The sequence below is a fragment of the Haliotis cracherodii genome, unplaced genomic scaffold, assembly GCF_022045235.1.
Source record: "Haliotis cracherodii isolate W230 unplaced genomic scaffold, xgHalCrac1.p SCAF_2, whole genome shotgun sequence".
Lineage (NCBI taxonomy): Eukaryota > Metazoa > Mollusca > Gastropoda > Lepetellida > Haliotidae > Haliotis > Haliotis cracherodii.
The window spans coordinates 27751988-27774608 of record NW_027266275.1 but is presented as its reverse complement, the minus strand read 5'-3'; the positions used below and the strand labels follow the sequence as shown (position 1 = coordinate 27774608).

The window sequence follows — 22621 nt, the reverse complement described above, 5'->3', positions numbered from 1 at the left end:
ACAGTGTATGTTAAACATACACACCTTCTAAATGTAACATTTTTACAACTCTCGGTTTCAGTTCATTGATCGAATTCGAAGCATTTTGTCACCGCCTCTACTGCCGTTATAAGGACTGTATGAACAGCCGTTGATGTGGATTTTTATACCCATTCAGCAGGGGAGCCTACATGCCTAAATGCAGGATCCTGTGCTGCACGTTTTTTACCTGCGGTTGCGTTTGGATGAAGCTGTAAAATTGATCCCCAAACGCTACGTTTATGTGCTTTGCATGTGTTTTCGCGAATTATAGACACATCATCTTTCTGTTTGACTTATTTGGTTCTCATTTTATATTATCATTTTAGATATTTGGTAAAAAGTGGTTTAACATCTATGTCAAGTTTCTTTTTTTAAAGAGTATACATACACCATTCCGTCGCTCATCTGATTTTGTGAAGGCTGAGGAGGAAGCCACTTTGACAAAACAGCCACTCGCAGTCAACTATAATCTTTGTTTTCACACGCTAAATTTCGTGTTTGGTATCCCCACACTACTCTATTTCAATAATAAACCGGTTCAACAAGTGGATGTATTTATATCCCTGTCCATTGAAGGAAAACTAGTATATTACCGGGTCAACATTGTACCCCAACAATCACTGAAGTTTACCGTGTTAACATCTACCTGGAAGTTGTCGATAAGGTGAGAAATGGCACATATTTGAGTATGTAGATGATGATATTATTGTATTAGGTTTGCATTTGAAGACATTTGTCTTACCTCAAAGTACACAAACGCATGTTTGAAAGAAATCGGAATGTAAAATGAATCTGGTCACGCACCAGCCGACAAGTTTGTCTCTGTCCGCCATATCGGTTGACTGGTACATAGAAGTTATGTGCTGAGCGTCTCGTTTTCGTCACGTAGATATACTATATTTGAAGGATTTCATCTCACCCCAAGGTACACAGGCACATGTTTGAGAGTGATCGGACTGTTTTTGTTTGTTTTTTGTTTAACGCCGCACTCAGCAATATACCAGCTATATGAAGGAGGTGAATAATCGATTTTGGACCAGAAAATCCAGTGACAGACACCGTGAGCATCGATCTATGGAATTCAGATACGATGACATGCATCAACCAAGTCAGCAAGCCGGAACACACACACACACACACACACACACACACACACACACACACACACACACACACACACACACACACACACACACACACACACACACACACACACACACACACACACACACACACACACACACACACACACACACACACATCGAGACAGAGACACACACACATCGAGACAGAGATACACAACGACAGAGACACACACAAAAAGACACACACGGAGACAGAGACACACAGAGAGAGACAGACAGACACACACACACAGACACAAATACAGAGACACACACATACACAGACACAAATAGACAGCGACTCAGAGACAGGAACACACAGAGACACACACGGAGACAGAGACAAACACACACAGTGACAGATATACACAGAAACAGAGACACACAGAGGCAGAGACACGCGCAAAGAGACACACAAACACACACCGTGACACAGCCACACAGAGACATACACACAGACACTGATATACACAGACACACACATAGAGACACATACAGGCACACACACAGAGACACACACAGGCACATACAGACAGAGACATACAACAACAGAGAGAGACACACACCCATAGAGACAGAAACACAAAGACACACACATAGAGACATAGACACACAAACACACAGAGACAGATGGACACACACAGGGAGACAGAGAAACACACACACAGATAGAGACACACACAGAGACAAACACACACACACACAGGGGGACAGAGAGTCACACAGAGAGACCGAGACAGACACACCGGCAGAGAGGCACACAGAAACACACACACAGATGCACAGAGAGACACAGAGAGAGACACACACACATACCCACGCAGAGACAGAGACACACAGAAACACACACTTACAGAGGCACACAGAGACACAGAGAGAGAGACACACACAGAACCACGCAGAGACAGAGACACACAGAAACACACACACGGATGCGCACAGAGACACAGAGAGAGACACGCAGAGACAGACACACAAACAGAGACACACGGAGACACACACGCAGTGAGGGAGAGAGAGAGACACACACACATGGACACACATAAAGAGACATACACACAAACAGAGACAGAGAAACACAGAGACTGAGACACACAGAGACAGAGACACACAGAAACAGAGACACACAGAGACAGAGACTTACAGAAACAGAGACACACAGAGACACAGAGACTGAGTCACACAAACACACACACAGGGGCACAGAGAGAGAGACACACGCACAGACACAAACACAGAGACACACACAGGAACACACACAGAGACACACACGCAGACAAAGACACACAAAGACACACAGAGACAGAGACACACGGAGACAGAGAGACACAGACACACATACACAGACACACACATACATAGACACACACACACACACACACACACACACACACAGAGTCATGCCCCCCTCTTCTCCCAATGGCTACTTCAGCCTTTGTCGTGTATGAAAACTGATAGGACATAACTGTTGAATGTCTTGCAGCATCTAATATAACTGATCAAATATAAACAGTCATAAAATTGTTTTATTTAATTCACGAACGCCTCATTATGTTCACTTGAGATGTATCCTATATGAAGCTTGGGCTCTTCTCATTTTTTAGGTATTGTAACGTTTCCAAAATGAAGTAAGGCATGCAATAGTTGCAATAAGTGGATGGTTGAAATCATGCTGTAGACATGTTGTGGATTGTTAGAAATGATCAGTTCATTGATATTCAACTATCTTGAAAAGCATCCGTATTTGAAGTTTTGTCTTTATATCGATAAATTATTGATATGAATATGTACATTGTACGAGAAAACTGTCAAGCCTTCATCGTTAGCGTATGACAAACAAACCAGTAGTGTATATTATGTTATTTGTAGAAATATAAAAAATCAACGCCAGAGAACAACCATTCCCTGAAAGACTTAAAAGCAATGACAATTTTATGATTCAACCATTACAATGAAGAATGCTTGATTCTGATTGGTTAAAAAGAGGTTTCGTTTTTGCAACAGAAACCTCTTAAGTATATTGACCCTTTTTACACAAAAAACGTGCGTATGAATACATTGATAGCCTACATATGGATCAATAAAAAGATGTCTGCTGGGTCTCTAAAAAACTTAATATGCGGCTGAGCGTCTTATAGAGTAACTACGGTATATTTGATATGGGATGCTTTTGGTGATGATTTTGACGTTCTAGTCCGTACCTCTGACTGCTTTGATGAGATTACAAGACTAAACGAAGCATATCTTTTGCATACAAATGATAACTTTTATGAAACTGCCAGGGACATGTTTGGTGTTGAACATGTAATTTCCTCATTTAAACAAACGATAATGAAAATATTGAATATAACACTATAAAAAAAGTGTTTTGAAAAACTTTATATTCATGACAACATGTTGTTTTCAAACCTTTTTGTGATCTATATTTATTGCCACCATATTTAGGATTTGGCGGAGGGGATTTGAAAGTCCATGAAAACACTCCTCCCTTCGAAAGACCACGCACACTGACAAGTGTCCCGACGTCACTGAAGTCATAGCACAGGAACTTGATCCCCACAGCTTATCAAATTTGATGAAATTCATATCAGAACACGCACAATTAAGCAAAACAAACACGAACCGCTGTGTCGGGGCCACAACTGTCACATTTCTTTCACATTGCATCGAATGCCACACTATCTTGAATCCCTCTTGTAGAAATGAGGGCTCGTCAGCTGCAGCGTAAAAATCACATACGCCATGTGGTTCCATTGCCTATCACCTTGTACCGGCAGGCTCATTCCCAGTAAATCTACAGGATAATGTTGAACCATATCATAGATCGGGATGCCATTGGCAGCCATTTTATGACTGTTGTGAGTTGTGAAAAACCGCGATGCCCGTCATGTTCTTTACACATCCCAGTTGGGGTCGGAGAGACATTTATTTTGAATTTGTATTACTTGCTTGGGCTAATTGCTGACTAAATAGACTTACACGTGTAAAATGAATAGTAGAATGTTAATTAATCAAGTTTGTTGGAGAAATAGTTCAATGTTAATGAATAAAGTTTGTTGGAGAAAGTTCGTTCAGCATTTACAAGCTATTTCTACAACCTGTCACCCCTACAATGGGAAATGGCATATTCGATTTCCAAGAAATGACTTGTCGCGCTTATTACCAAAAATGACTTAGTGAGTCCTCACAGTGCACAACATGTTGCAGTGAAATTATAACATATCTTTGGACTAAGTTTGGAGAGTTACTTGTCAATTTCTTTTTGAAAAACTATGTGTTTTGAACCCTCAATTAGAACTAGTCAAGACTATTGGATGTTTGATTTTGAACTTAAGTATATTTGCAACATGTACAACTACCTGTGACCCCTTTGCGGAATGGTCTTAGATACTGGACCTTTGTATGCTGTGTAGTTTTTGACCGTTTTCAAAGCGCTCTTACTGTCATGGGAGACTGGAAAGAAACCTCCTGTGTTTAGAATTTGATGTAGTCCCACTGTGGAGTAGATTCCTCTCATTTAAATTTGAAACCGATGGCTTAAGTGCCAGGTTTCAAAATGTATAAATCTACCGAGGGACTACTCTGCAGTGGGACTACATCAAATTTCAAAACAAATAGGTTTATCTGCTAATTGACGTATGCTGTTACAATGTGAACCTGGTGTATGTAAAAGTTGAATACCACTTGACACTAAACTAATCCCATTTCTGCATGTTGTCGATCTATCTTAAATTTGTTCCTTTATTCTATTCACAATCATTCTGATATTCATATAATTTGCATAACGTATTTCATAGAATTGCTGTTTTTCATATATTGACTGTATAATACTCTATTTACGATATAGCACGATCTTGTCAGTATCTAGCATCAGTCTGTCAATAAATAAAATTGACAAAGCCCTTTCCATATTCATTTCACGATTCGGACTATACCAGGAGCATGTGTTTATGAATCACTATCAAATAGTGATGATTGATGATACCAGGTGTTCGCGAAAAGGTGAGCGTATCCTGCCCCACCGGTGGCACCTTCCACAAACACATGCAAAGGCAAGTGAATTGTTAAAAAAAGGATTTCCCCGGAACATATGGTACAATTACAAATAGGAAAGTGCATCACTTTTGTCACTGATGCTTCAAATTTGGAAAGCTGTTCTGGTGCTTTGGATGATGTAATCTTGATCAAACAACTTCTGACGTTCTTGAAATCTTCGTAGAGAGCATGCTTGGTGCCTACATTTCAACTTTTGAGGTACAAACTCTGGAGCTTCTTTGATATTGCTCGAAATAAAGGGATAGTTCACCATTGGAAAGTTGAAGTCATCCCCCGTCACATACAGTCTTGCACGGAGTTGGATGTCACTTTGAATCTTTACGCATAGATCTACATGTGAAACAGACGAGGTGGTCTCTTTGGTTGCCTTTATTTCTAGTTCGGGTGGGTAAATCAGTTAAAAATGGAATTGGCTATTTGATGGTTATTGAACGAATTCAATCATTGATATACCCGAATTCGACTTCTTGGCCAAATTACCTTGTTTTGACTTTGCCAGTCCGAGCAGAAAAAATCCTATTCATATGCATAAAGAAATAGTTCAGCAAGAAGGGGAGCACAATTGGTTTCCCTATGTCTTACCCCAAAAGTTTAAATACAGGTACTCAATGAGGACGTCCAGCATTTTGCATTTTGTTGAAAACGTCCGCTCGCATTTGCTTTCATTCTTGATAAATTGACCTAAACCTCTGAAGACTACATCTATAATCTATAGTCTCACACCCACCCTTTTCATACAGACTTGTGGACAGGTCTGTGTCACACAGAATCTATATGAATAGTTCTATATACAAGTATGATGTGGTTTCGTTGCACTCTTATTTCCATGTTCATTATTAAGCCTTGTTTGACAACGGTAAAAGGGTCTATACCGAAACGTCGCCTTCACAGTAAATAAAGAAGTTTTTTTTCTATAAATTGTGTCTACTTTGTCTACTTTGTCTACAAGGTTTTGGTTTGAAAACAAACAAATGTGGGTACATGTATGAGTTGTTTATTAGATAACTTTGACACATTTAAATTGCTGGTCAGGTTACCCACTGAAGCATTCATTTTAGTCTCCACGTTGAAGGAATTAACCACATATTCGCTGCAATGTAACGAATAGCCATTATTTTGTGGATAGTTACAATAAATATTCTAATTTACTTCAGGTAGCCCCCAGATAGATGCACGTGATGGTGACTATGCCATCAGTTCCGACACCGGTCCCAGTGGCCTGTGTCCTAGTCCTGGTGTATGTACAGCTAACAACACAAGCCACCCCTCCTCCTTGTAACCGTAAGTATTCTGTTCAAGACGGCCGGGGTTATACATGCCTGTTGAAGAAGGCATTGGTGAGAATCGTGCAAAGAACTAGGTTTCAGCAAACGTTTATTATGATTTTGTAAATGGCTTTTGTTACTTTAACAAATTGTTTATAAGTAGGACTAATATATAGATATATGAGCTCTTCACAAAATGAAACGCAACACGTATATTTTGGGCCATAAAAGCAAAATAGAGCGGACCAAGAGGTGCAGAATGAAGCGGTTCAATGTGTTATAGTGTCAGTGACAAATTTCCCTGATCAAAATGATCACAAGGACATGCAAACCATTAGACGGGAAACATGTACGATTCGGAAAAACGCACCCAGTGCATTAACAAAAGGGCCGTGGAGCTGCACGTACTGCACGTGCAGCAGCACTATGAACGGTATTAAAGTGCAGGGTTTTTCATTTCCTAGCATCTGCGTCAATCGAACAGTGACAGTTCAACGATATGCCAAGATTAACAGAAGTGCACAGAAACAACGTCACCGGCCGCTTGCAGGCAGGGGAATCCCGATCAGCTGTAGCCAGGGTTTTCAATGTAGCGCCCAGCACCATCACAAGGCTATGGGATCGGTTTCAACAGCATGGGTCAACATGTAATCGGCCAAGGTCGGGACGACCAAGAGTAAAAAATCCCAGGATCCCAGGATCGCTACATACCACTGCGCAACCTGCGTGAAAGGACGACCACAGTCACCTCAATCGCATCCCAAATACCCGGACTACGCAGAATATCCGACCAGGCCGTGCGAAACCGTTTAAGAGCAACAGGTCTACGAGCAAGACCTCGGGGAGAACGTTACGGCGGAAACTGCATACAGGAAGTGGACAGGTTTGGTGGGGGTAGCGTTATGATATGGGCGGATCTCTCTCATCATAGCAGGACAGGTTTTGGTCCATATCGAAGGCAATCTTACGGCTCAACGATACAACAACGAAATTCTCCTGCCACGCGTCCTCCCAATTGCAGCCAACTGCAACGGTGTATTCCAGCTGGACAACTCTCGACCGCATACAGCACGGATCACAAGAACCTGTCTAATCAACAACAACGTTGATGTTCTTCCCTGGGCATGGCCCTCCAGATCCCCGTATTTGAACCCGATCGAGCACCTTTTGGATAAATTAAATAGACGGCTACTCCGACGTCAACCACAACCCCAAACGTTGCAGCAGTTGGCTTTTGCGTTGCAGGCCGAGTCGGCTACCATTCTCAAGGATGTGATTCGCATACTTGTCTCTTCCATGAGCAGGAGATGTCAGGCCGCTATCGCATCCAACGGGAGACATACGCGTTATTGATGGTAGCTGACCTTCACCTTGGACTTTTCCTATGTACTGATAACTAAGATGACTACAATCACCAAGTGCTTTCTCTACAACATGTTTGGCTCAATAGCTTGTACGGTTCCTCGTATAAATGTATTTTCCCACCTCACACAAATCTGGCTTTGCGTTTCTTATTTTGAAGGGTGTCTATAGTGCATTTGGTTATTCCCATTTTTTTCTCCAAACAAAACGGTCGGAAAATCGATGGCGCCTTGGTGGGGTTATAGTGACGATGTGAAAAAGGTGTGTGAAATGTCACATATCAAAAGAAGAACTAAGGATATTTAGCAAACATTACAAAAAAGAAAAAAACCCTCTTTAGGTTGAATACATTTATTACAGTCAGCAACATTCACATCAGGTTAAATGGCGTTATATTACAAAACATTAGTGTTGAGAGTTCTCCTTTGTTTCACAAAGACAAGCAGTGCAGTGAATACAGACACTGTTCCCGCAGGGCCAAAATATCAATGAATCTAACATTGTTCCATACTATTCCGTCATAGCATTCAAATGTCATTTTTACACATGTTCAGAGATGTTCCGTGATGAATGTTCGAGTTAGGGATCGCAAGCATGTGCAATCACACGGATGACTAACTACTTGGTGACAACAATCATGTATTACAATACAAGAAGTCAAGAACATTGAAAATAAGATACATAATAGGCTACATTTCCATGATGGACAATGTTTTTGGCAAAGCCAACCTTATTTACAATTAAACCCGACGTAATCATTCCACATATTTATCGTCAAAATAGCACAATATTATACTCACAAAAGCCTCCTTCTTATACAGGTCTCACGACAGTGAAAGATCAGCTGTCTTAAAACTGCCATGGCATGGCTTTATATATTAACGTCAGAGACAAAATGCATATTTTTCACATTTCAAAATTGTGTTTGGGCGACCCGTTCCAGTATTAAGGATGGCATCTACCCCCACTAAAATACATCCCAAAAGTAAGCATGATGAAAGAGCACATGATATGACAAAGGTGTTCTGATGGTGTATACTTGGTGACAACATTATAAGATAGGATAACTATTTAGATATCTTTTTCTTTTCCCCCTTATATAATCAATATGATGGATAGTAAATTTGAATGAGTTTCGCATTATATTTCATTACCAATGACCATCAAAATGCAAGTGGACCCAACATGTTGAGAAAGTACACATAGAGCATTCCATCCCATTCCATCACAAGCTAGCAGAGTTGGGTCTATTTCCTGCCATTCAACTCCAAACTAACAAGTCTTTGTCCCAGAGGAACCTATTCAGTCCTTAATTGATTTTTTGCAAGAATCAATATAATTCTGAGCCTGCTATGTTTTTAGTGTAAGCAAGTAATAAAAACAATTACCTGTTAAAATTGTATAATGATTATAACCCTGTTTCATCCAGTAAACAAATTTCGATTTTTCGGTACAAATATCCGGTAATTATTTTTTGATGGGATGTACGTCAATTCTCGCTGCTATACAGTTATTTTCCCGAGCGTCAAAGCCGTCCCCGTCATGAGACACATAGAATATCCTATTGGTTATATACTTTTTGTGTAGTTGTCTACTGGAAAATTGATTTATTTAATTACAAATGTAAAACCTTGAAGCGTAAATTCTCCCTACCTAAAACACAGGGACGGTTCACCACCCCTTGTAACTGCGAAAGTAGTTTTGTGTTTGCAAAATCTAGAAAAATAAAAACCAAAAGTATCAAAAGATATTTGGGGTCACGAAAATTCTCTTTCATACATTTACATGTGATTTTATACAACATCAACATTAATAAATGTATTCTTTAAAACTACGAGACCGCTGTTGGAAGCGAAAGAATACACGCTGATCTTGTAACAGTCTTGATTGACGAGTTAAATGAGAAATTACTTTTTTATAAGGAAACATTTTCAAGAGAATAACGGCAAGAAGTGATATTAACCCCATAATTGACCATCTGTCATTATTTCGCCTTGTAAATGTGAAATAAACGTGAAAAGGAAGCCAGCAGTTTGTGTACGGGCTAGACACTAACCATAAAGGGAGACAATTTGAGGGGAGGTAAATCTTGTATGACAATAGTTCCCCAAAAGTGTTATATTCACTGCAGTGTAATATCAAGTGTTATGTTCACTGCAATAAAAAAATCACTTTTCTCAGCTTCTGAAAGCTCAGCCTTTCACACTGAAGTATATCATAAATGATACGGAAATGGTACCAGTGTAAAAGGCAGTGTTTTTGACATTGAGTTTTCCTACTCTGATATAGAATGTATAAGCAGTTGGTTGTACATGTGTTGTAAAATTCATAAATGCTATTCTTGAGCCATAAAATTAGAAGATAGAATAACTATTTAAATGTTTTGTCCTGTCCCTCATATAATCAATATTATGGATGGAACATGTAGATAGTTTTCTATTTAATTGATTAGCAGTGAATACTTGGATGAATTATATCAACATCCGTGTCCTTTTGTAATAAAGGCAATTTGTATATGGATACAGCATGAGGTTAATGAACACACAGAGTCTTACATCCCAGCAAAGTGGGTCTTTTTCCTGCCATTCCAGTTTAAGTTGACAGTGGCTTTCCAGGGAAACTCATTCAGTCCTTACCATTATTCCAAGATTCAATACAAGTGTGAACATGCGAATTGTTTTCTTTCTTGTGGGAACATGTGATAGAATCAGTTACCTGTTAATCTTCCTTAATTGCTAATGTTAATTGTGTTTGTCCAGTACAAATATCCTGCCATTTGTGTGTAGCAGGATGCTATTTGATCAGAAAGAAGGAAATGGTACTAGTGTATTAAGCAATGTATTTGGCATATATGTTTCCCACGCTGGGAATGATATAGAATCAATGATCAGCTGTATAATTCATACACTCTTCAAAAAAAAAGAAACGGACAGGTAGATTTTTAGTAAATTTAGTCGATATATTTATGTAATAGATACAAATATGAAATTTTGGAGCTCGATAGTCACATATTGTCGTTGTACAAAGGCACTGAAAACTGTTCTTTGTCATGTCACAAAAGGCCACAAGGTTGCGCTGAATTCAGTATCTCGTGTGACCACCCCGGTCAGCAATCACCCCGGACGTTGACGTACACGTCGATCGAGTTCATCTCAGAAGTGTTCGATTGGGTTGAGATCTGGAGATCTCGACGGCCGGGACAAGCCGTTGATGTTGGCATTATGAAGGTAGTCTATCGTGACATGAAACACCTCCCTCTGGCGGTCAATGATTGGAAGAAAGTGAGATTGAAGAATTTGATTCATGTAGCGATTTGCTGTCAAATTTCCTGAACCACAACCAAGTCAGATCTCGTGGTGTGGAATATGACCCCCCAAAACCATGACATCCGTTTCTCAAATTCAAAGGCTGTAAGGTATGGCACCAACGCAAGCGTCGCTGTCGATAGATCTGTTGCAAAACAAGGACGATAACTGGTCTTCTAGGTCGGATTCCAGCCTCGCGAAGAAGGTTCCTGACAGTCTGGTCCGATATGCTCCTCAACCAGGGATGAGCCCTGCAGTGGTAACACTTGGTCGGCCGGTTCTTGGACGGTCTGCAGTGGAATTGAACTGTGTGTATCGGCCCCAGAGGCGGCAAATGGTGCTGTGGTGGACGTTGAAGTGGCGTGCAACAGAAGACTGCAATTCCCCTCCCCTCCTATGACGATGTTCCGATTGACAGCGCTGTCTCGGCATTTTCGAACTTGAAAAATGTTGACAAATGAATGACAAATTATTGGCTCATGCTTGCCTTTTAATAGCCACTACCACGGGTTACGAATGCCATAACTTGCACGTGCATTTTGATTCTCAGTTTTCTTCAATGACAATTTTGAAAAGTGTGAAAACAATGCAGCTCAAGACATTGCAAATCGATAATGACTGCGTTTTGACGCACCGTTTGTCGAATATCAGGCAACCAACATCTTCCAATAACATATATCCAATTAATATAATGGCTATTTTGTGTAGTCAGGCAGGTTCAATGAACTACATACTACCTCAGCGTTACCTTTTTTGAAGAGTGTACATGCTAATGTAGACCTATTTTAAATAATACACTATCTCACGTGTAAAAATTCCATAATTATGGAATCTTTATAATTAAATCTAACGTTGAGTATATGTACAGCAGACTATATGGGACCTGAACATATACAGTGAATATACACTGCAAACACGAAAACGTCGTTTTTTCCGTATATGGTCTTTAGACGGAAAAACGACTAAAAATTCATTAAAATTGATTAATTGGATAGCGTCTAGAAAGTGTCCGGAAAAGCGTCGAGTTTTTCAAGCGTAAAATGGACGGAAAAACGATGCTTTTTGCTCCGCCTTGTACAACTGTTAACGGCCAATCAGATGGCGCTGGTCCCCCGACGCACGTAATGCCCAAGGGTTCCTTTCGGAAGCATTAGGTTTCGTATTTCTGGCATGCCTTGCTCTAGTATCTGTCTCGCGAAGTGCAGCGAGATTTGCTGATTAGTCAGTTTTAGGATATGTAACATGTCAATGGAATCCAGACACGCGGCAAGAAGTCAAACGAAACCATGTTACCAAGTTTATTGAGATAACATATCTCTCCGCTATGCACATTTACCTCTATCGGATAATGGGTTGTGTTTCATTTGGTTTTAACAGTAACTAATTTTGCAATGTGAAGTTTACACGATATACGGCTTTTCCATAGGACGAGAGGTCGGTCACAGGACGTGTTTCACGTGACTGTATTCTTGAAATGACGTAAACACTGACTACTTCCACATTCCTGGGGAAAGCCCTGGGAATTCCATAGTACGAATTCATACAGAAGCGTTGTTTCTCATCATTTAGAGCCTTTAATTTTGAACGTAGCGTCTTAGCATACTCTGGGAGTCATAGAGTTTTGGTTGCATGCACGTGCAAGGATGCCCTCGCTACAACCCATCCTAGAGAAAAAAACAACCCCAAAATCCAAACTATAGTAGTGACAATCTACAGCAATCTATGAATTTACCTTAGTATCTATTTGACACTTTACTATCACCTGTCAATGATGGGCCAATTGATCAGTGATGAAAAAGGCTTGAAATCGCCACAGGTTAATTAACAACTTCGGAAATATCTCCTGTCATGTTTATCGTGTCGGCCATTTTGACGTCTTGTACTTGATGTAAATGTCTAACGACTCTCTGTCATTGTGATTGACTTACTGAGGTAGTTCTTAACAGACTTTCTCATCTTAGGAGGTTATTTTTTGGAAAACATTTCTTGTAAACAAACTAAAACAGATGTTCCTCGCTTTTGGAGGAACTATTTTATTCCGAAATGGCCTATTAAAGCTAATATTAAGTCAAGGCACCATGCGTTTATATGATCTGTTATTATATGTGTTTAACGAATACGGTTTTGGGCGCAAATAAAATACACTGACGCAAGTGTATTCTAATCAAATCAATTGGATACCGGTAATTGAATATGCTTTATTTTACATTTTACGTAACATCACTACACACAATTTGGACAGTTGCAGTAACACACTACGGTGATTAAAACACCACTTTGAACAGTATTTCAGTTGTATCACGGTGTATCAGACTGATGTGGGATAAAAATCCGAAGTGGTTCAGGCCATCCAACCGGTGTTCGCGAAAAGGTGAGCGTATCCTGCCACACAGGTGGCACCCGTCAAAAACATGGACGAGTATATGAAATCAGAAGCTGCTATAGCGCATTTTTACATTTTATCTTTTAATTGGCATGTTAGACTTCTATTTCATAACTCAGTTTTATTTGCACGGATCACTATGGAATCTTGGAAGGGACATTGTCGCGTTGACGTATTGTCGCATTTACGCCCTTACAAAAACAAGCAAAACGTGTCAAAATTAACCAAAGCGCGACAATTCGACAACGCGACATTTTGGCCATTTGTCGCATTGTCGCGTTGTCGCTCTTTGAATAATCTTTTTCTATATTTTACTAAAGGCCGACAATGCCGTAACGCGACATTTTCAATGTCAAAAGTATTCTCGTTGTCGCATTGTCGCCCCACAAATGTGTATAAAGGCGTAAAGTTCAGTTAATGTTACAGTTAGAGAGCGGTAACCAAGTTACATCTGTCGTAGAAGTTCAACCTGATACATGTACGCCTTGAACTGAAAACACAAGTCCGTTCGCGAGTCCATAACGGTTTATTGTGAGCTCTTCTCTAAAAGTGCTTAGTGTTCAACTTCCAGTTCGAAACAGGCTGTAAACATCAACAATCCACATTCCTCTAGTGCAGTGATCGTCCGGAAGATCTTACTCTTGACTGTATAAGACAACTGACGGGTGCACGCCTGACCTGTGACCTCATTACACCCCCCCACCCCCCCACCCCTCCATCCCCACACACACATGAGGTGTTTGCCAAAGGGAGAGGGGCCCAGCAGGGAGCTCACGACACACTGTAAACTGCATGTTGTATACAGTATATTGCAGTTGATATACTGTATACTGCATGTCATACTGATTTCAGGAAAAGTTACAACTTTCAAGATTCAAGATTCAATTTGCATTTATTTCATATACAACAGACCGACGTCATATATCACTGGAATACTGCTGAGAGCGGCGTTAAAACAATTTGTTTTCATAATGGAGCGCTGCAGTCATTTAAAATAGAACCGTATACATGTATAGTACCAAGCCAACCACTCTGTCTCGACTATTCAGCAGAAAAAATATATATTAACCAGCTGTGAGGAGAGATAAAAGATTTTTATAAGCAGTCAAATAGGGATGATAAAGGACCCCTCATTGATTATGTTCCTGTTTACTTAAGAGCAGAGTTGGCCATGTTTGATGATATAACCAAAATCCAGGAGCTCCGGCGAGGGGGCAAACTGGTCTTGTTATTGTGTGGTATGAGCTGTGACGTAGGCCTAAGAGAATAAAGTGAAAAAGGAGACCAACGCAAGGCTGCAATGATTGGGAAAGTCTAGATATCCACAGCTCTAGCCTGAAATTAAGCATTTTTCTGTCCTCCTTTTTTTAAATTTTGTTTATTTTGTAGACATGGATAGACCAACCAGGAAAGAAATTGATGGAATATTAATATCACATGTCACCAATGATCCAGTTAAATTCATCACACAATAACATATTAGTATTTGATATTACCAGATACCATATTAGATAATAATAATAATAATAATAGATCTATTATATGGTCTCTGATATTACGAAGGACATGATCAGGTACATTATCACTGTAGTAATGTACATACTAGTCAATCTGATTATAAGTTTTATTATAGTGTAGCGCGGCATCAACGATTATTGTATGATATCCTACCTTGTCATCGATGTATTGACATCAAACAATGGACGATAATTCGAAATTCTTATTCGAGCTATAAATAGCTTCAATAGAGACAGTACCAGTGTCAGTAAAATTTTCGTAGTTAAAAATATGTATCTACATAATATAATCTAAAGGAGCCAAGAACAATATTGTTTTATTAATGTTTACTTCCATGGATAGAATTGAGGCGATCTAGGCTTGCCAAATCGTTCTATACTTGAGCTGGATTCCTTTTAAATTTATTCTCTATGGTCTGGGAGACGTACAAGGGTGTCACAGTCAGTATCGCATGGAGAACTGACATTTGGGAGAATCCAGCTGGGGCCAGTGTGGGTCAGTGGAATCGGATATATTGTGGAGTTTCGGGTTTGGGCTGTTTGCTGAATAGAACAAGGACTCACGAACAAGGGCACAATGCAGAGATTAAAGCATCACCACCTCTGTTTATATCAGATATGTTATTGTGATTTGAAATCTCTTTTGAACAATTGCCAGTTATAGTATACTCATGGTAGAATACGTTATTTTCTATGTTGCTTTTTGAATTATCCACAAATAATGAGAACTACAATATAAACATATATCTGGAGATATACAATAATACTACTGAAGGGCATATCTGAAAAATGGGACTAATCGACTAATATTTCTTTCTTAAAAACTGTCCGTTACAGGCATTCTAACCGTTATACTATACTTTGTATAGTTTAAAAGTTAAGAAATATTGCATTTCAAATAATAGCCAAATTGTGTATCTTTCTACATTTTGAATTCATTATAATTTCTGCAATAAAACCTTAACATCAAATAGTGATATAAACGAATATGATCTATACTGTGATAAATGAATTATTAATTTCGTATTATGAATTAAATGAGTGAGTGAGTATAGTTTTACGCCGCTTTTATTAGCAATATTCCAGCAATATCACGGCGGGGGACACCAGAAATGGGCTTCACACATTGTACCCATGTCGGGAATGGAACCCGGGTCTTCAGCGTGACGAGCGAACGCTTTAACCACTAGGCTACCCGACCGCCCCTATTATGAATTAAATAAATTGAAATATGATAGTACAAACAAGTTATTTTAATCTGTTCGTGTGAGTAGGTAACAAAAGATCGAGGCAACTCACTAACGTAACCATTTGTGAAAAATCAAATATTAAGTTTAGGGGTTTGAACATGTGCATTGAATAACAGATAAGAAAGCAACGCAATGATTAAATTATGAATCAAATTATTTTATAAATAAAACTAAATATATCGAAAATAAAAGTTTAATTTCTTATTGTTGGAAGGTGTTTAATAATAGTTTTTGTTTGCTTGTTGTTAAACGCCGCACCCAACAATATACCAGCTATATGACGGCGGTTTGTAAATAATCCAGTCTGGGCCAGACAATCCAGTTATTGACATCAAGAGCACCTATCTACGCAATTGGGATACGATGACATGCATCAACCAAGTCAGCGAGTCTGACCACCCGATTATGTTAGTCGCCTTCGTACAAGCATGGGTTGTTGAAGGCCTATTCTAACCCGGATCTTCACGGTTATTCTTTTTAATAATAAGGTACAATGAAATTCTGTATATGTCCATAATAAGTGTGTATAAGTAAATGGATAATAAATCCATACAAGCCAATTAAAAGGGTTAGACTGCATATCGTTCAATGATGAACTCTTTTACAAGTCCATATTTCAAGACATGTATTTGATATTCATAATAACTCCACAAAAGCTACACAATGGCGACAAAACCGTACCAGCATCACAGATACCTATAATACATTTTTGAACATGAGATACATATAATTACTTTAAAGTTAACTCATGTATCTAAAAAGTAAATTAGAAGGATTAAATATATACACTTCCGACATTTATCGTATTTCTGTTCGTTTGGAGAGAGAAGTAGTGACAGTAGTGACTGGTATCTGACAGGTGTCGAGTCGCTGTCTCAGATGGCTCTGATTTCGTAGCTCTAAAGATCACGGCGGCGATACAGACAGTGAAGTAGTTTGTCTCACAGTCCCTGAACAATATTATTTTCCCTTCCGCCTAGGTCTTACTGCAATGCAAGCCTAGATGTTCAACAGGTTCAGGCTGAAATTTCCATCTCACTGGGGCTCCTTTTTAATTTAAATATAGTTTCTCGTTTTAACCAAAATAATATATTTTCAGAGACTAAGCGTTTGTCTAACCGTGAAGTACAACTATCCAAAAGATCCCATGCATGTCTATATTTCTTCAGACAGACTCTCCATGTTCATATCGATATGTATCAAAAGACAAATGAATAAAATATTACAGCACTGGCGAATAGGTTATATGCGCATGCCAGCGTCGATCCTACAATATCCTTTTGCGCAAAATACATATATACTGATGAATTAACGTAATAATGCTACGCAAATATATGTCCAGATGTATACATCAGCCAAGAGACTTTCTTCATTTTGCCAAATTTTAGGCTGTATTGGACATATTTGTTTCGGGGTCTGTATGACAGACAAACCTAATGCTTTTAAGTATAAAGATAAGTAAGTATAGCAGTTGTATATATTCAAATATGTTTGTGATTAACCCGACCTTGAAAAACAATGAAGGATGAGTGGTAACTATTTATGTCTTTATTTCAAATTAGAATGATAGCACATCAGGAAAGCATAGCACTTTAATATACGTATCTTGTTAGCCCCTATAGTGTTTTAAGTAAGAGCAACATGTATATCGAGAGTATAGGTTTGGTGCGTGACTTATCACACATTACTGTCAGAAAGTGTGCATATTCTGTTTATCGGCAATAAATGACACAAGGCGATTCATGCAGGTAAACACGATTTACTTCAGAACTAGTATAGATTACTTTAGGTTAGGGGATAATGTATGTGATTAACAGAACTTTGGATTTCGGCAAGCTTCGTGCTCAGGGGGTTGTTAGGGCGGGTGTAAAGGATTCGGGTCCTGGCTTGGGCTTTGTGTTTGACGTGTAGACGGCATTTCCAGGTTTGACGTATCAATGACCAAAATGATGTCTGATGCAATTCTCTATTTTGAATTGTACCGTTTGTTTCCGTGCCTTTTCAGGTGAACACTTGGCTTGTCTTTGCATGTGTTTGTGGCGGGTGCCACTAGTTGATCAGGATGAGCTCGCCTTTTTGCGAGCACCCAGTGTCATCATTTTTTATGGTGAATAATGACACATGCTCCCGGTGTTGTCGGAATCGTGCAGTTGGCGCTACTTTTGGCAAGGGTTTCTTATGATGATGGAACGGCCCATGTCGTTTTTGTCAACTGATAAACATGAGATATAATGTCATATATAATGTATATGGTCACAAACCGTGAGTGGGTGTTGTTTTTTGTACGATAAACAACGACCACGAATCGTTTATTTCTTATATGAGATATCAACATTGCGTACAGCCTATTTAAGGGTGTTAAATTAGGAAAAAGTACACGCTTTAAAAATATTTACCCGTACTTAAATAATGATGACACCCTGAATAGAATCCGACCGCGGCAATGCCCGATAAATCCATTTTATGAACAGGAGGGTTTGAATTTGGTCTTTCCCGCATATTCTCACAATTTTCTCGTCGATTATCTGTACCTTTTCTCCCAATACCGATTGTCATTTCGCTCTCACTTTCGGATGCGATTGTTCGGGCATTGCATTTATCTACCTTCCCCAGCTACATCTATTGGGAACAACTCACTAGACACTTCCCTCTCACAAACAACGTCAAATTAACGACGTCCTCAAGTTGCGAGTGCATGTTCGAATCTCCATAAATGACGTCATGATCGAACAATGTTTTATCGTGAAATTAATATCGCTTCCATCTTCTTTGTTCTTCTCGATTTATCGCGTAGCTGTCTTATATCATCAAATGTCAATTTCTCATTGCTTTATCATGACGTATCCGTGTCATAACCAATCATGTAGCAATAGCATACACCAATATAGTTGATTTCGGCATAGAATAGTGTCATGATATATGATTATCCTTTGGTTTGCAATATTTCTGATTGATAAATCAACATATGCATACTTTTAAGAATAGCGACTATACATTTTTATATCACTCTATCAGGTCTCTGTAACATTGGCAAAATAAAACAAATTTAATAATACAACTGAACCTAAATGTATGTATGTTGTTATATCCTTAAGTTGCTGAGTGCGGCATTAGACAATAAACATAAACATAATATCTTTAATAATTATATTAACAATGCCGATGCTAAAAAATAATCTCCAAAATATCCATACCTCTTTCTCTATGTTTAATATGAAAACATAATAACTCTTTTCAATAGTCTGAAGGAATACTAATGACAATAATATCATAATGATATCATCATTATTTATCCTCAACTGAAGTAGTCCTCAACACTATACGTTCAGTGAAGAAACCCATGAACATATTATCTATGTAACATACATCAATAGAAATTAGATGAACAGTTGAAGTTACCAAATGATATTATTCGGTCGAACGTCTATCAGCCAATACTACATTATTTAATTGTGAGTCTACAATGATTTTTGCAAGGCTACTCTCATTAAATGTCATGACGCATTTTAGGCCAGGGTTCTATACTCGCATTATTGCGGTAATTTCATGATTTACGGTATTCATGAAGAACATTTCACGTGGGACCAACAGCGGGAATTATGACTATCGACTATATTTTATATTTAGTTAGCTCAAATGATCTATTGGTTTGATTTATTGTTATGGTATCCACAAAATAAGTAGGATCAGGTTTTTTTCCCGTTTTTGTTGTTCTTTGTGTAACGCCGCACGCAGCAATATTCCAGCTATATAACGGTTGTCTGTAAATAATCGAGTCTGGACCAGACAATCCAGTGATTGATATCACGAGCATCGATCCACGCAATTGATATACAATGACATGCATCAACCAAGTCAGCGAGCCTGACCACCCGATCCCTTTCGTCGTCTCTTACGACAAGCATAGTCGCCTATAACGGCAAGAATGGGTTGCTGAAGACCTACGCTACCCTGGATCTTCAACGATCAAGTGGGATTCAACTGATATATTAAGATGAAATAAAACTGAATTATATGTGCTGTTTACATATCAAAGTTTGCCAAAATGTTACAAAATGTTTGGCCACAGCAAGGCTACGTATTCACAGCATATTGTTCTAGGCACAGTATAACTCATGATTCTGGACTGAGGGAGGGCCGTACCTTGGCAATATGGGACGAGAAAACTGCAGGGGGCGAGGGCAGTTAAGTTGATGGTACAGACAGATAACAGAGATCATTTTACAAATGTGAAACCTCATTCCACAAAGGAAGAGGCGAAAGCTGAAACTTGGTGAGATTTACAGAACAAAGGCAGTTATTTCTAGTTTCTTACTGACTCTCGGGGATACATTTAATATAACAATTAATGTGTGTGTGTGTGTGTGTGTGTGTGTGTGTGTGTGTGTGTGTGTGTGTGTGTGTGTGTGTGTGTGTGTGTGTGTGTGTGTGTGTGTGTGTGTGTGTGTGTGTGTGTGTGTGTGTGTGTGTGTGTGTGTGTTGGCGAATGATGAAAACCAACACGGCCACCAGTCACTAAATTTACGTCACAATAATTCTGTCTTCTTTCTTTTGTCACCTGAAATAACATCCCCTCCTGCACTTGTGCTTCCTACTCAAGTTACCAAACACACCCTGTTTACACACGTACAAGATATATATTACGCTGGGGAGAATTTATGATTATACGTTGATACGTCTAACTGCTGGGCTGGTATGCAATGCCATATTTCTTATCGCCAGGGGTCACAGATGTGATACCAATCTCCCTCAAGGAGACGTCTGATTAAACTCTTTGCTTCGTCAATGCTTCGTCTTGCCCAAACTGGTAACTGGTACCACTAGCAACGATACAATGGCGTACAAAGACTTACGATGATTCAAGCATTCGTCACTCGATTTCCATTTTCTTGCATTTAGAAAGCACGATTGATTGGTTGATTGATTGAGTTGTTTGATTGAGTTGTTTTATTAAAGTGTTTTATTGAGTTGTTTTATTAAATTGTTTGATTGAGTTGTTTTATTGATCGATTGATTTGTTATATTGATTTATATGTATTGTTTTATGAAGTTGATTGATTGTTTTATTGATTGTTTTTATTGGTGAGTGAGTGAGTGAGTGAGTGAGTGAGTGAGTGAGTGAGTGAGTGAGTGAGTGAGTGAGTGCCACTGGTATGTCCGGATCTGGGTGCGGGTCACCGGCTCAGCGTCACAGATCTAGATATATCTATGCAGGAATAGGTCATCCATGCGGATAGCGTAATCTCGAGGTGGAATCATTACACTATTTCACATAACCGTTAACGTACTTCTTGAATGTTGTCACGCCATTCATTCAGACAGATCTCGAAGATATGTTAATATTTATGTGAGGACAACTGATTGGACATCGCGAGGCCGGTTCACAATCCGTATGAATAGCCCATTGCATCTCCTGTACAAAACCTTTCTTTTGTACGTAGAGAATGCCGCGCATGAATGTATTAATGGGATTCCCAGGTACATGGGGCCTTTTCGGCAGGAATAACCACACAGAGGAGACTTAAATGAGGATCGGGTGAACATAACGTGGTACCTGGTAGATTGTGTGTCATCAAACCGGACAACTTTGGTCTTTGACTGATTGTGGCGTAAAACACACTTATTCATTTACTTGTATCGGAAATTGAATGTTCATCTTAATTGTTATTGATGAACACGTAATATATTTTTAAAGAAATAAAACACTGACATAATAACTACAACTTTATGTGAGTACGAGTAGCTCTATTGGAGATGGAGATGAATAAGTGTTATAAAGTTGTAAGATTCTTCACAACCGTGTAGCTATCCAAAAGAGATAGTGACCTAAAATAGGCAAATGTCATACGATTTCACTTGTCCACCATCTTGGATGCAAGGCGAAAACATTTCAGTGCGTTTGAAGCTACTGAGAATGCCCCCTGCAGAGTTGGACGAACATTCTGTGGTAGCGCGGCGGTGTTGACCAGAGGCTGTCAGCAGTATTTCCTGTCCAGGTTAATTAGGTCTCTGTGTGTGTCAGTGTGCGTGCGTGCGTGTGTTCATGCGTGCGTGCGTGCGTGTATGTGTGTGTGTGTGTGTGTGTGTGTGTGTGTGTGTGTGTGTGTGTGTGTGTTGGAGATGGGTGGGGTGGGTGGAGAGTGGGGGGATAGATGATGGATTTAACAACACGTAAGGTCATCTTGAGCGGGACGGTTTTCGTAGATGGATTAGCATATGAACTATGATTCTCTTTAGGTAGAAAATAAAGATCCACGATGTTCGACCTGGTAGAAGTGTTATCAAACCGCACAGCATTGGTCTTTGATTGACTGTGGCGCCAAACAAACTCATTCATG

At 39.3% G+C, this 22621-nt stretch overlaps 1 protein-coding gene across 2 annotated transcripts in view; it reads left to right on the top strand.

Annotated features, from left to right (window-relative positions):
• Positions 1–605: 605 nt before the first annotated feature.
• The window catches only part of LOC139467920 (protocadherin Fat 4-like), a 60849-nt gene continuing 38833 nt past the window's right edge, over positions 606–22621 (top strand). For both annotated transcript variants that reach the window (XM_071249508.1, XM_071249509.1), the window contains exons 1-2: positions 606–685; positions 6356–6482. In XM_071249508.1, the coding sequence (XP_071105609.1) occupies positions 6371–6482 (112 nt within the window). In that variant the 5' untranslated portion in view covers positions 606–685; positions 6356–6370. The remainder of the gene's footprint in view (positions 686–6355; positions 6483–22621) is intronic.